This window comes from Carettochelys insculpta, chromosome 6 (assembly GCF_033958435.1).
Source record: "Carettochelys insculpta isolate YL-2023 chromosome 6, ASM3395843v1, whole genome shotgun sequence".
Lineage (NCBI taxonomy): Eukaryota > Metazoa > Chordata > Testudines > Carettochelyidae > Carettochelys > Carettochelys insculpta.
In genome coordinates, this window is record NC_134142.1 from 34,188,156 (window position 1) to 34,203,480 (window position 15,325).

At 41.8% G+C, this 15,325-nt stretch overlaps 1 protein-coding gene across 3 annotated transcripts in view; it reads left to right on the plus strand.

The window, feature by feature from the left end:
• EML5 (EMAP like 5) overlaps nt 1-15,325 on the plus strand; it is a 270,650-nt gene that overhangs the window by 146,644 nt on the left and 108,681 nt on the right. For all 3 annotated transcript variants that reach the window (XM_074998770.1, XM_074998769.1, XM_074998768.1), the window contains exons 20-25: nt 781-908; nt 3,214-3,355; nt 9,378-9,530; nt 10,805-10,936; nt 11,608-11,696; nt 12,459-12,635. In XM_074998770.1, coding sequence (XP_074854871.1) covers nt 781-908; nt 3,214-3,355; nt 9,378-9,530; nt 10,805-10,936; nt 11,608-11,696; nt 12,459-12,635 — 821 coding nt within the window. The remainder of the gene's footprint in view (nt 1-780; nt 909-3,213; nt 3,356-9,377; nt 9,531-10,804; nt 10,937-11,607; nt 11,697-12,458; nt 12,636-15,325) is intronic.

Sequence of the window (15,325 nt, forward strand, 5' to 3'; positions counted from 1 at the left end):
ATTCTGTATTTAATCTTCCTATTTGTTTTGCCTTGTATTAGAAAAGAGGTGAAGGGGAGAATACTCTCTTTCCAAGTAAAGGTTTAATGCTTTGGTTTGTTTTCATGTGAGCATGTGTGAATATTGAAATGTCTTCAGGCTTGTTGTTTCTTCAGATTTCTGCCATTTGCTGGCTGATGCTGGTTCTCATATACAGTGTTCCATGTGTGATATTTTGTAGATTTCTCTGTCCTCCCTAAAAAACTGAATCTTCTGTTTTTATCTTACATCATTAGACAGTCAAAAGGGTGACTCTCCATTTCCTTATTAAACTTCTGTTGTTATGGTTAAAATAGCAGTGTAACATATATTACTGATGTGCTCCACTCTAAATTTAATAGAAATGTGCATACAGCTATGATGCTGTCTATCTCACTGAGGTTTGTAGTATGTTTATTAAATAGCTATGTTAACTTTCTCCACCTTATTTGAACCTCAAGGAGAGTCTGTTGAGCATAAAACTCATTGACAGTTGCCCCATATGACAGAGTTTTTAGGGAAGGTGTGGTAACAAAAACTGGAAGTCTGGCACAGGATAAATTATGTGGTTTCTATTGCAATAAAACAGAGCATGTTTTAAAAATTGACTAATATGGCTAAATCTCCACACCTTGAGCAAATTTCTGTAGGCAGGAAAATATGAGGACTTCTCTTCTGTTGAATATGATCTGGCAAAATGTAGGTGTAATGTATATACTTCCTAAAGTAAACTCTCGTATCTTTAAAAATTTCATGCTTTAGGTCTCCTCTTAGAAGATAATCCTTCTATACGTGCCATATCGTTAGGACATGGTCATATTTTAGTAGGAACAAAGAATGGGGAAATACTGGAAGTGGATAAAAGCGGACCAATAACTCTGCTGGTTCAGGTACATTTTAAAATATTACTGTTTGGGGTGCTCAACATCTGAGGCCTGGCGTTTGTACCTAATGATGAGAGTCTGGCCAGATCACCAGGTGGTGTAACTGTATAGCCAGTGGTAGGGGAACCTGATCCCTCCCTGCTCCACCAGATTACAGCCCAGACTCTGTGACAGACTGGCCAGATATGCAGCCTTAGGGGCCTACGCCACCATCCCTATTCACTTGACCACTTCCTACTGTCGTCACACACCTCTCCTTCTCAGTTCTGTAAAAGGGGTCATCTTATGAACTTATGATGGGGGGAGTGTGACATTAGTGGCATTTTCATTCAGTTCTGGCCCTCTGTTCCTGATCTCCACAGGGTGCTTCAGTGATTCTGCAGTGTGGTATAGTCCAGGAAGCATGGAGTTACTGTGACCTCTCTCCAGGAGTTAACCAGCATAGTACTGCTCCTGTGCTTAGTTTTCACTGACTGAGCTGAGCTGTTTCCTTTTGAGCTCTGTCTTTGCTGTGAACATTTTAAGCAGGTGCAGTAGGATGGGACCTTCAGTGCCCAGAGCAGCTCATTTGGTTCCCTGGTGTGGGGTCAGTATACCCCATCATAATTACCCATATGTTCTTGCCACACACACACACTTTCTTCCTAGAATCCACTGGACCTTGAAAGGTTGTGCAACAAGTATAATATTATACTTCAAATAGAAGTGACATAAATAATAAAACACTTTAATTGTTAATGAAGTCTGAAAACTGTTTTAAATTCAGAGATTTTAAGGGCAAAAAAGACCATTATGATAACTTAGTTTGAACTTTCTGCATAATATCCCTAATTTCTGGATGAACTAGATCTGTGGTTTTCAGCCTGTGTTTTGGGATTCCTTGATGTCTGCACATTATGCCTAAGATTTCAGAAGTAGTCCATACCTCAGTTAGAGATTTTTTAGACATTGCAGATGAAAAAAGGTTGAAAACCACTGAACTAGAACATGTATTTTTGAAAGATGTCTGCTCTTGATTTAGAGATTTCCAAGTGATGCAGAATCTGCTACATCCTTCTGTTGAGTTGTTCCATTGGTTAATTACTTCACTGTTTAACATACAGTGCCTTATTTCCAGTTTTAATTGGTGTAGCTTCAACTCCCCATAAATCTTCTCCTTATGTAGGTACCTATAAATACAATGTCACCTGTCAGCCTTCTCTTTAATATCCTGAACAGGTTGAGCTTCTTAAGTCTCTGATTGTATTGTGAGTTTTCTAGACCTAGAATCGTTCTTGTGGCTTTGTTCTTTTCTGTTCATATATACATAAAATCAATATTTAATCTGTGTATGTGAAGAGCTATTACAATGCATGAATAAGAGGTTTTTAAAACACACACCTACATGTCCCCAAACACTGTTAAAATTAACATACTAGGTGCAGAATCAAAAGAGGTATCTATCTATGTATGCACACACATATCTCTTTTGAGGCAAGCTCTGCTATTGTAATGTTTTGTTTATAGTACAGATTGAACCTCACTAGTCTGACACTCTCTGGTCCTGCAGCATTCATAATCTGGCATGATTTTATTTGGTCACACCCATGTTAAGTGGATATCTGGTTAAGTTTCATGTAGTCTTATAAAGATTGTTTACAGGCATCAGTCCTGACTCTGTGTTCTGTGCTGTTATTTAGCTATAATTAACTCCAAAATGTTTTCTAAGAGCCCAGTAAGCAGTGGTAGTGGTGGTAATGCTATTGAACAATGTTGATTTCCCATGTTTTGGGAAATTTTCTGGTTCCACACCAGTCAGGTCCTCAAGGTGCTGTACTAAAGAGGTTCTATCTGTATGTGTTTTTTGTAAGCACAAACTTAAGATAATGTATACATATTTTAAATGTTGATAAAAGGAAGTTTTTAAATACCTTTTAAAAATTGGACTTTCTTGGTAATACCATACACATTTATGGTCAGATTGTGAATTCCTAACTTAAATTAAGTCATAATTATTCACATAACTTGAGTAGTCCAGTTGATTTTAATGTGGTATCTCATGGGTTTAAACAGTTAACAATTTGACAATTTGAATTTTGTTAATTTAGGTTAACAAAAAGATTCTATAAATTATATAGTTTAGTTAATAGGGTCATTTGGGCTATTTTCTCAAACCTAATTTAATTTTATATTATGTTTATTCAGATTCTTTGCATTAGTAAGTTTTCTTTATTATCCAGTGTGGATATGCAATTCTAATTATCACTTTCTTGCTTCCTTGTATATTTTTCCCAGATTTTGGAAATGAAATTACTTGTTTGAATTTTTACAGGGTCACATGGAAGGGGAAGTTTGGGGTCTGGCTACCCATCCACATTTACCTATTTGTGCCACTGTAAGTGATGACAAAACTTTAAGAATATGGGATCTGTCTCCTAGCCACTGTATGTTAGCTGTTCGTAAGCTGAAAAAAGGTAAGATATTAGTATGAAAAGAGATTGTAAATTAATTAACACATATTAGCATTCTAAATCAAAGACAAAATGTGAAAATACAAAGTTTCTGTAGTTCAAACAGTTTCTGTGTTAAGACATTACTGGCTGTACAGATAGAAGCTGCAAGAAATATTTAAATTTAATAGTGTTTTACAAGATTATTAGCAACTAAAAGTCAGTTGAAAATAAAGGATGAAGACCTAGCAATAAACCTACCATCTTTTGTATAATATTGTGGGTATTTTTAAGCGATGGTTGATTTTATGTATATTATTATATATATTGTGAAATTTTAGCTCTTGCATGTTTTCAGATGAAATCACAGCATTAATCTTGAACCTCCTTTTTTTGTTGTTTGACATTTTCATGATGTTACATAATTTTGTGAGGTATTTTGTGATTCAAATTGGGGCAAACTGCAGGGAAGTGTATGAAAGCTGACAGAAAATATAGCTCTCTGAGGGGTGGTTGTGGTACTAATTGTAGTGGTGCTGGAGGTGGTGATGTTGATGAAGAAAATTCTTAATAAATTATATTGTGGAAATACCCAAAGGCCTAATCTGGAGAGAGGTTCCAATGTCCTACACACTGTGGAAGACAGAGTCTTTGCCCAGAGGAGTTCATAACCTCATTTAACATAAGATGCAACATGTACAGGTAACAAACAATAGAACTGTGTCTACATGTGCACAAAAATTCAAAAGAAGTGGCCCTTTTTTTGAAAGAGTGGGAGGAGCATCCACACGTGTAAACCTGCCTTTTGAAAGAAAATCAAAAGAACAGGGCGCAGACTTCGAATTCTGAACCCCAATCCCATATCAGGAAGATGTCTCCCTTTCAAAATACTAAATCGAAAGAGCACACGTGTAGATGCTCCACATTCTGCTCTTTTGAAATATGGGTCCGCCATGGCGCCGGTCAGCTGGAGTGCGGGTCCGCTCCACCCCGCAGCAGCAGGGCTCTATGGTCCCTGCGTTCCGCTGCCTTAAAGCCGCACGCATGCAGGAAACCTGAAAAGCTTCCAGCGACTGGGTGTGTGCCTGCGCACACCCAACTTGGAATAGGTGGCATTTCCTGTGGATGAAGCTACCATGGACCCAGCTGTGGTGCTGTGGCAAATCCTGGTGTCTATTGCCCATACTAGCAAACAGACAGACAAGAAGTACATTGTAGTGTTCAAGGATGACAAATTCTTGCTCACCCATCCACACCTAACTCAGTGGTGGTGGTGGATGCAGTCTGGAATAAAACAAAGTTATTTCATTCAACCCCACAAGTCAAGGCCATCAAGAAGTGGGATATTATGGACTGGAAGGTTTATTCCTCCGGCACTCTCCTTCGTGCCGCAAACTATATGACTATGGTGATGGACTATGGCTTTCAAAATTATTCTAAATTACAAGAGCTGGTCCCAGCACTGCCTGAGCATCAGTGCCGAATATTAACCAGCATTATCAAAGAAGGCCACACTATCGCCAGCATAGTCATGCAATCTGCAGTGGACATTGCTGACATGGAGGCATGGGTCACTGCATCAGTGGTTGTTGTGCACCACATGTAGTGGCTTATTCCTTAAGGGGTGCCCAAAGAGCTACAACAGAAGGTCAAAGACCTACCATTCAGCTGCCAACATCTCTTTGCAGACAAAACTGATGATGCGGTTCATTCAATGAAGGACTTCCGAACCACATTATTCACTCTTGGGATGTATACGCCCCCAGTTAAATGCGCTCACTAATCAACATAACAGCACCCTCAGGACCAATTTCAATAGTCCCATCAACAACCTCGCTTTGAACAGTCCCAAAAACCTAGATCACAGTGCCAATGGTCTGGCGGACCACACGAAGGCCAGCAACCCTCAATGCCGCAGCTTCAGCCTTTGAAGCACCAATTTTGAGGGTGTGGTTGAGAGTTGGATTCAGCATTCTCAACAGGGTATCACAGATATGCAACCATTTTACCACCATCTCCGCCCCTTCCCGCACCAGTGGGAAGCCATCACTACAAACAAATAGGTGTTGGAATTGGTGGCACAAGGATACTGCATCCCCTTCACTTCTTCGACCCCTACTTGTCCCTCTGCCCATCCCTCTTCAGCTACCGTTCTCACAAGCATCTCCTCGACCAGCAGGTTCAGCACTTCCTACGTTTGGGGACAGCTGAGCCTATGCCTGTGCAATTCTGGGGCAAGTGTTTTATTCTACCTATTTCCTCACCCAGAAGAAGAGTGGCAGATGGAGTCATATTTTGAATTTCAGACAGCTCAACAAGTACATCCTTTACAGATGTTTCAGGATGTTGACCCTTGCTATCATTATTTCAGCCCTGGAAGAGTGTGACTGGCTCTCAGCTCTCTTCCTATAGGATGCGTATTTCTGTATCACCATCTGCTCGGCTCACAGATGCTTCCTCTGTTTTACAGTGGGCAGCTCCTACTACCAATATCAGGTCCTCCCATTTGGTCTCTCCATGGCAACACAAGTGCTTTCCAAAACCCTGGCTGTGGATGACGCTCACCATCAACATCATGGGGTCATTATCTTCCACTACCTGGATGACCAACTGATAAAGGGACCATCACTCCCTGAAATGCAATCCATGGTGCACATCACCACGCGTCCCCTACTCAGCCTGGGTTTACATATCAGCTACGCAAAATCAATGCTCCACCCCACTCAGCCTCTGGAGTTCATAGGAGCACACATAGACGCCGTCACTGCCAGAGCCACCCTGCCTATCCAAAAGTTTCACACCCTGTGCAATCTCATTCAGGCAGTGTGCCTGTTGCCCACCACTGTGGTATGTACCTGCCTAGTGTTGCAGGAACATATGGCCACCACCATTCAAGTGGTCAAGCTAGCTGAGCTTCATATATGCTGCCTCCATACGTGGCTGGCCTCGTCCCAGCCAGGGACCCACTCTCCAAGACAGTAGCCATTCCTCCATGGGTCCTTACTTCTCTTCAGTGAAGGATGTGCCCGGACAATGTCCTCACCGGCATGCCCTTTCATCAGCCATCACTATCAGTCACCCTCACCACGGATGCCTCCCTCCTTGGTTGGGGAGCATGCCTCAGTCATCACACAGTGCAGGACAGATGGTCGTTCAGCAAACACATGCTTCATATCAACCTGCTGGGACTCTGACAGTCTGCTATGCCTGCAAACATTTCCAGCAGCATCTAACTGGCAGGTCAGTCCATATATTCACCGACAACACCGTTTGCATATATTACATCAACCGCCAAGGGGAAGTTCATTTCCTGTCTCTAAGTGCAGAAGCCATAAGACTGTGGACGTGGCGTATTTGGCACCAGCTCAGTCCCATGGCCACATACCTCCCCAGAGTTCTCAATGTGACGGCCAATACTCTCAGCCGTTCATTCACCAACCATCATGAATGCGAAATCAACCCAGTTGCCCTCAGTCCAGTGTTCCAGCTGTGGGCCACCCTCACATAGACCTGTTCATTACCAGGACCAACAGAAAGTGCCACCAGTACTGCTCAAGAGTGAGGCTTAGGACACACTCCCTCAGGGATGCCTTCACTGTCAAGTGAAATGTGCCACTACTGTACGCGTTCCCTCCCATTCCACTGATCTACAAAGTATTGCTCAAGGTCAGACAAAATCAAACTCACCCTATCCTACTAGCCCCGGCGTGGCCCAGACAAACCTGCTAGCCTTACCTGTTTCAGGTGTCAGTAGCAGCCCCTTATTCATTTCCTCCTCACTGCAACCTTCTGTCTCAGGACTTTGGCCACATTCTGCATCCTGATCTCCTCAGGCTGCATCGTCATGTGTGGCTCCTTCATGGCTCCAAATGCTGAAACCACATGCTCTGTGGGAGTAAAGAGGATCCCCATCAATGGTAGATGAGAATCTACATGCAAATCTTACCTTTATAAATGGCAGCGGTTTTCTCACTGGATAAACACCCATCATTCGATGCCTCCTCATACCGCGCCTTTGCCCATCCTTTTAGACCACCCGTTACATCTCAGCAATATCTGAGTACACACTGCAACGGTGTTTCACAAACCAGAAGATGGGTTTTCATTTCTGGCCCATCCTATCACCAGATACTTCTTAACAGGCCTTCAAAACACCTCTTCATCAGTCCTCCCCCTGGTCCCTGTCTGGGACATGAACCACGTACTTCATTGCCTTATGAGGCCACCTTTTGAACCCTTGGCAACGTGCTCCTTTCTATGAAGGTCTTGTTCCTCGTGGTGATCGCGTCAGTCAGGCGCATCCAGGAGCTCATTGCTCTAATGGCTGAGCCTGCCTGCATGGACTTTACCATGGATAGAGTTACTCTACAACCTCATCTCGAGTTTCTCCCTAAGGTTCCCTCACCATTCCACATTAATGAACCTATTCGCTTACTGATGTTTTTCCCAAAGCCACGTTCCAAACCCCCACACGCGACATGTTAGATATCTGCCGGGAGTTGGTCTTCTACACTGACCATACAAAGTTGTGGCACAGATCTCCTAGGCTCTTTCTATCCTTCGTGTAACAGTCCAAAGGCCTGCCATTCTCATCGCAGCGCCTTTTCAAGTGGATTTTCTCTTGTGTCCACACCTGTTATGCAGGTCACTGTAGGGAGCTACCAGTTGCCATCACAGCCCACTCAACCCAGGCCATGTCTTCTACTACATCTGAGAGACATTAGTAAGGCAGCCATGTGGTCTCCCACTAACACATTTGCTCGGCACTACTCTCTCTCATCTACCATCATGCGATGGTGAGGTATCCTTAGAGAGAAACTTGGGTTGAGATCGCAGAGTAACTCTATGCTTGGTAAAGACCACATAGGGAGGCTCAGCTATTAGGGCAGCAAGTTTCCCGATGCACCTGGCCAACGTGATCACCACGAAGAAAGAGACCTGCATAGAAAGGTGAAGCCAGGAGCTTGTCACCAAGGGTTCAGAAGGTGGCCTCATAAGACAATTAAGTACATCTGCTATCCAAGTGGGCCAAGCAGTGTTGTTTACTTCAGTAGTGACTGAGCTCCAGACCCACCTCCTTCCTACAAATGCTGCTTTATAATCACCCAGAGTGGAGCACTCATAGGGGCACTACTTGAAGTAGAAGAAGAAGTTACTCACTTTGTGTAGTAATGATGGTTCTTTGAGCTGTGCATCCCCATGGGTGCTATACTTCCCTTCCTCCTTTCCCTACTTTTGAGCGTGCCGCTCTATTTGTCATGTAGCGAAGGAACAGAGGAGTCCATGCCGCACGCATGCCAGAGAGCACGTGGAGGCACTTCTGCTCATGTGGGGCACAGAAAACCATGACTATGGAAGAATCTCTAAGTGCTGTCATGTGGACGCACCAACAGCCAGAATGGCACATCCCCAGGGATACGCAGCTTGAAGAACCATGGTTACTGCATAAAGTGACTTCGTCTTATAGGAAACCAAATTGACTATAGACCCCCTGCCCTTTTTTCCTTTTTTATAAAACATAGCAAATGTTGAGTGTTTATAGGGATGAATAAAAGAAATACACCAAATAGAATTCCCATTTTAAAAAAATACTAAAAAAGTGAATGGAGAAATTTTAACAATCACTTTTTTTTATGAAATCAGAAATTAACTTAATAAAATAACACTTTTTTAAAAAATACAATAATTTTAAGAAAGCATATACATTTTCGTTTTATTACCCCCCAAAAATTATTTAAGGACCCAAGCAATGCCAGATGAATTTGCAATTGTAAAATAAATATTGATATCAGTGAAAAATTAAATTTATACAAATAAATATGATGTAGATGTGAAGCTGTACCACTTCTTAACCACTAACAGTTTCTGTTTTTGTGCCATGAAGTGGGTCTGTATATCTCCTGGTATTCTTTTTGGAAAAAAAAGGTGTGGCTTATATTGGACTGCAGAATTAATCTTTCCCAAATTTTGGACAAATAGGTAAACCAGAAATTGAAGATGATTATTAAAGAAATAAGTAAACAATTCCTGTGCGTGTATCTTCCAGGTGGCAGATGTTGCTGTTTTTCTCCTGATGCAAAGTCATTGGCTGTAGGTCTCAGTGATGGAAGTTTCTTGATAGTGAATGCAGATACTCTGGAGGATCTAGTCTCCTTCCACCACAGAAAAGATGTTATTTCAGATATTCGATTTTCTCCTGGTGAGTGATCTGTTAAGGTGGTAATTATCAGGTCCATCTTAATGAAGCTGAACTTCATATCTGTGGTAAATTATAAACATGCATGTTAGGACTTTTGCTATCTTCACTCAGAACACATTTCTCCATAATTGTAACAAATCAATTGGTAGCATTTTCCAGCTATAAAACTTCGATAGTGTTCCTTTTTGTATGCACTCTATAAAAATGTGAAAGAAACAAATGGACATAAATCTAACTCTTCATCTCCTGTGGGCCTTCTAGAACTCCTTCAAAAGATCAGGAAAATGAATATTTGTTCTTCTGTTATACAACTAATTAAATATTATCATTTAAAATATCTTGGAAATATTGTCACACTTGTGAGGTTAAGGACGCAATTATCAGATGAGCTCAGCTCAAGTTTGTGTATGTAAATGCAATGAACAGATTTTCAATTGTTCTGCTCCAATTTGACATAATGAGAGTTGCTGTACATTAAATCCTCGAGTTATGTGGGGGTTGTGTTCCTGCAACCCCCACATAACTCAGATTTTTGCTCAAGTCCACGGGGAGAGGGAACCAGGCTGCCACTTAGTTCCCAGCTGCCTGCAGCTGTGGGCAGCTAGGCAAGCTAAAAGCCTTCAACCTACCTTCCCCCAGCAGCACAGTTGTCAGGCTGACAGCCAAGTGGCTGGGAGAAGGCATGGAAAAAGGGGCTGCAGAGTGGCGTCAAGTTGTGTTTAACTCACATTAAAAGTTTCAGGCATAAGGGACTGGCAACAGTGGGGTTTAGCCTGCAGAGGCACATCCACACAGCCTGTGCAGTGCCAGCATCCCTTTTGCCAGCACTGAACTCTTGCGTGGCTTTGGTAACAAGCTTCAGGAGTATGCAGCTAAGCAGCTATTTGTGGTCCCTAGAAGCTCACTTTGCATAGCTCTGCCGGCAGCAGCGCTGAGCAGAGCTCTATGTAGACCTAGCCTTTTGCTGCCTCATGTAATTATGCATTGCAGTGAGTAGTAGATGTAAGCCTGCCTTTTCCTGCGACAGGTAAGATACACATACATTAGATGCTTTCATAAGTGTAGAAAAGATATTTGATGTTTTTTGTCTGTTGTGTGATATATGGATGCTAATTTGTTAGGAACTGGCTATGGATTACCACATTTGTGTCATAAAGATCTGGAAGTTGAATTTAACTGCAGTCCAAAAGTCAGAGGGCAATTGTTGATCTGCTAATGCTTAGAACACTGAAATAATTGAAAAAATATTTTATGTTCTCACTAATTCGTTTTAGGTGCTGGAAAATACTTAGCAGTGGCATCATGTGACAGCTTTGTAGACATCTACAACGTAATGAGCAGTAAGCGAGTAGGAATCTGCAAGGGTGCTTCCAGTTACATAACACACATAGACTGGGACATCAGAGGTAAGTAATAACCTAAACAATTAGATTATAGATAAAGTTTCAAAAAGTGCCTAAATCCTATTGTCAAAAGTGAGTTAAGCAGATAGGACTGTAAATTTCATTGAAAATCAATAGATTATACTCTCTGTTTACATAAACATGCATATTATACTTCATTTAATCAGGTACACCTAGAATATGAATTTATGATGCCAATGGCAGATGCATCCCCTCAAGAAAGGATGCTGATATTTTATGGGTAAAAATATCTAGCTGTATATCAGTAATAGCAATTTAGGTGCCTATAAAATGTGATTTGATAAAATTACATTTTCCGTCTAGAGTCTTAATATATTTTATATGCAATATAGTTTGATTTCTACCTTCTGAGCAATGTATTATTGCACGTTTTCCAAGAAAAAAGATACAACAATACAATCAAGTATTGATATAATTAATCAAATAAATCAATCAAATCCAAAAAAGCAGGTACTATCTTTGTCTTAAATACAGAAGAGTGATTTTTTTCTGCTGTAATACTAAATATTAAGTCCATGATTTAATTTAAAAATGAGTTAAGTGGGAACAATTATTTGTGGGCAGTTGTTAACAGAAAATTTCCAAATGATTTATTCAGTGACATTGAATTTCCTTTTTGGTGTTAACATACTGGCATGTAATGTATTTTACAGGGAAGCTTTTACAAATCAACACTGGTGCTAAAGAGCAGCTGTTCTTTGAAGCTCCTCGTGGGAAAAGACAGACAATTCCTAGTTTGGAGGTAGGGAAGTAGCTCACATGTAATCTGAAAGAACTTCAGTATAAACTGCATCATTAGAGAATAAGGCTTAATATTACATCCTCTACTGTCTTCAAGAAGGAAACCCTTGATATAACAGACCCAGATTTAACAGACTTCAGAAATAAAGGACACTGTCCGCCAGCGTGCCCCACCCCTCTGCCCCCAAATAAAAGCTGGCGACTCACTGGAGCTGCCACCGTGGTTGGGGCTGGAGGAGCCACTGGAGCAGCGGGGACCACCAAGGCCACTGCCGCAGGAGCCACCAAGTGCTCCTCCCACCGGGGTGGGGTGTGTGCACAAGCAGACGGCATGTGCTGACATGCTGCAGATTCGTATTTAATGGACTTTTAGCATTAATAGATACCCCTTGCCCCCATTGGTCCATTAAATCGAGGGTTTACTGTGGTTACTTGTTGTATTTTGTTGTTCTTTAATTCTACAGAATATCTTTGTAAATATTTCATCTGAATAATAACATTACCAGAATGCAGAATTACATAAGGGATGTCATATTCTCCATCTCCTCCTCATGTAATTTAGACACGTATAGGGCTGTGTGTAATAAACTCTCCTGCTTGCTTCATACACGGTGTCCAGACTTTGTTCCAACAATGTGTATCTCTTTGGAAAATATTATATACAAAATAATATATTTTGAAATATAAAGCTTTTGTTTAGCGATCAGTGATGAAAAATTGGCTAGGAATAAATACGCTGTATCACAAGTAGGCTGTTTTGTAGGTTGAAAAGATTGGCTGGGCATCATGGACAAGTGTTCTGGGCTCTTGCTGTGAAGGAATCTGGCCTATAATTGGGGAAGTCACAGATGTGACTGCTTCATGCCTCACCAGCGATAGTAAAGTCTTGGCCACAGGAGATGATTTTGGGTTTGTGAAACTTTTCTGCTTCCCCGCTAAAGTAAGTAAGTTTCTAATTATGCTATTAGAAGATTAGTTAATGAAATTGCTTATGCCAATGCTTATAAAAAGTATGCCATGTAGAGCATAATATTGCATCACCATGATCATATAAAGAAATAAATATGAAATTTTAATTTCTGAAACGTATTTATGCCATTACATAGCTAATTAATTATAAGCATTATAACATGCAAGTAGTGTCAGCATTTCACATGTTTATACTACTTTAATATGAAGTCTAATTACTACTCAGTACTAAACCTCTATTTAATATTATTATGCATAGTTCTTCTTCAAATGCTTGCTCATGTCCAGTCCAGTGTAAGTACGTGCTCTCCTTGAGCACTACTGCTGGAAAGTTTTTTTTACCTCCAAGGTATCCACTGAGTCAGCCCTGAAGTCATGTGCTCATGGTTCCAGTAGAGAGGGCCTCACAGCCCTCTCATTTCTTTCTCACCATCATTAGAACTCCTTTGTTCTTCTGTTTGCAAATGCTTTTCAGCGGATTTTTTATATAGTTACCATTATAATAGTTACATTTTCGTTGTTAGAATAGGTAGTTAACGAACCCCACATTGCAAGGTTATTGGGATATGCCTCCAGAGTTTAAGCCTTGTGATTTTTGCCACAAGCCTATGCTGGTGAGCAACCACCATTCAACTTGCCTTAAAAGTAGCCAGTGGAAGCTCAGGTGCAGAAGCACCACAAGAATTTATCACCACACAACAAAATAGACAGGGAGGAGAGATTAAGTTTATCATCAGCCAGGTAGCTCTCTGTCATGCCTCATAGCTGAGTCCATTGGACACAGCATTAAGTACTTCACCTTCTCTCAGGAAGAATGAAAGGCATCCTTTGTCGAGGCTAAAGGGTTCAGATTTCTTTACACGCCTACCCCATTTGGCTCTGTGGTGCTGTAAGTGGCAGGAATGGCAGGGTCAACAGGGACCAACCTCTGAGGCCAAGGATGCCAAAATATTGGATCTCTTCTGTACGAAGTTCTATTCAACCAAGGGACTCCAACTCAGCATTGTGACTTTGCAGGCATTCTTTAGCCAGTTTGATTTCAATTCCTTGGATTCCGTGGCAAAATTTAATGAACGGTTCCACAGAACTTCAAGCATGAATGGTGGAGGAAGGCAAGTTGGTTGCAAGCATGTCCCTGTGGGCAGCCTTAGATGCACGGATTCATAAGCCCAGTCCATGGCTTCTGCAGTGGCTGTGCACAGAAGCTCTTGGCTTCAAGCATCTGGCATAACATATGAGATACAGCAGTCCTTATAAGACCTTTTCTTTGAGCAGATGTCACTCTTCTCCAAGCAACCAGATTCAAGGCTGTACAGCCTAAAGAACTCAGGGGTCATTCTATAGTCCCTAGGACTGCATACCCTGGCTTCCTTGACGAAGCATTATAATCTTCAGCCATCTGTTTGGTTCTTCCCAGCTCCTGCCCAACAGGACTACAGTAGGAGAAAGAGTAAGTATTTTAGGAGGAGATCCACACCTCAGTTTTTGTCTTCATCAGTGCCTACTGCCCCACAATTCATGATGTCCAAGCAAGCCTTTTGATGTGATGCCCAGTGGCTTACTAGGCTGAGGCATTGATCCAAACTCCTCAGTTTCTGTGTACTGTTTATTCCACTTCCTTTGGTGGCCTTCCTCCCAGTCCTCCTTCAGGGACCCTTCTCACAAGCCCCTTTTAATTCAAGAGCTGTGGAGCAGGTTCCATTGGAGCTAAGGGGTTGGGAGTTCTACTCCAGTTATTTCATAATCCTGAAGTCCAACAGCAGTCTCAGACTGATCCTAAACCTACAGAAGCTCAACAGGTTCACAAAGGAACTGAAGTTCCACATGGTCTCATTGGTCTCCATCACCACCTCGCTGGATCCAGAAGACTGGTACCCTGCCCTCAATTTGAAGGATTCTTATTTTCCTATTGCAGAATTTCCAAGGACATAGAAGGTTCCTCAGATTCATTATGAATTGTGTATATTACCAATTTGCAATGCTCCAGGTCAGCTAGTCAAATAAATTATATAATTGGAGGTATACATCTCCTAGAACTGGCAGGGACCTCATCTAGTCCAGTCACCTGCCCTCTTGCCAGGACCAACCAGTAGTAGTAGGAGTAGGCATCCTTCAGTCTGCATAGACTATGGATCGTGCCCCCAGTCCCTAAATGGCCACCTCAAGGATTGAGCTCACAACCATGGGTGTGGCAGGCCAATGCTCAAACCACAGAGCTATCCTGCTCCTCGAGCTCTGGTGTGTTCAAAATGTACATGGCACTCAGTGTGGCCTTTTTGGAAAAACAAGGGTTCACATCTACCCTCAATTCAGTGACTGATCAAAGGTGGGACAAAAGCTCAGATGGCGACAGCAACAAAGTTAATATAGTAAACTTTCAAGGACTTGGGACTGTTAATGAATACCTTGAAGTCTACCCTTTCCTCATTTTAAAGAATGAAAATTTTTTGGGGTGATCATCAACTTGATTCAAGCCAGACCCTTCCTCCCAGAAGCCCATTTCCATGAGCTAGGGGCACTCATGGAAACCCTCAGGAATCACCACATCACCAGGGCAAGGAAGTGCCTGAAGCTCCTGGGCCACATGGCATCATGCACTTGTGCTGCAGCAACTGAGATTACAGCTCAGAACTCTTCAGACTTGGTTGACATCAGTATATG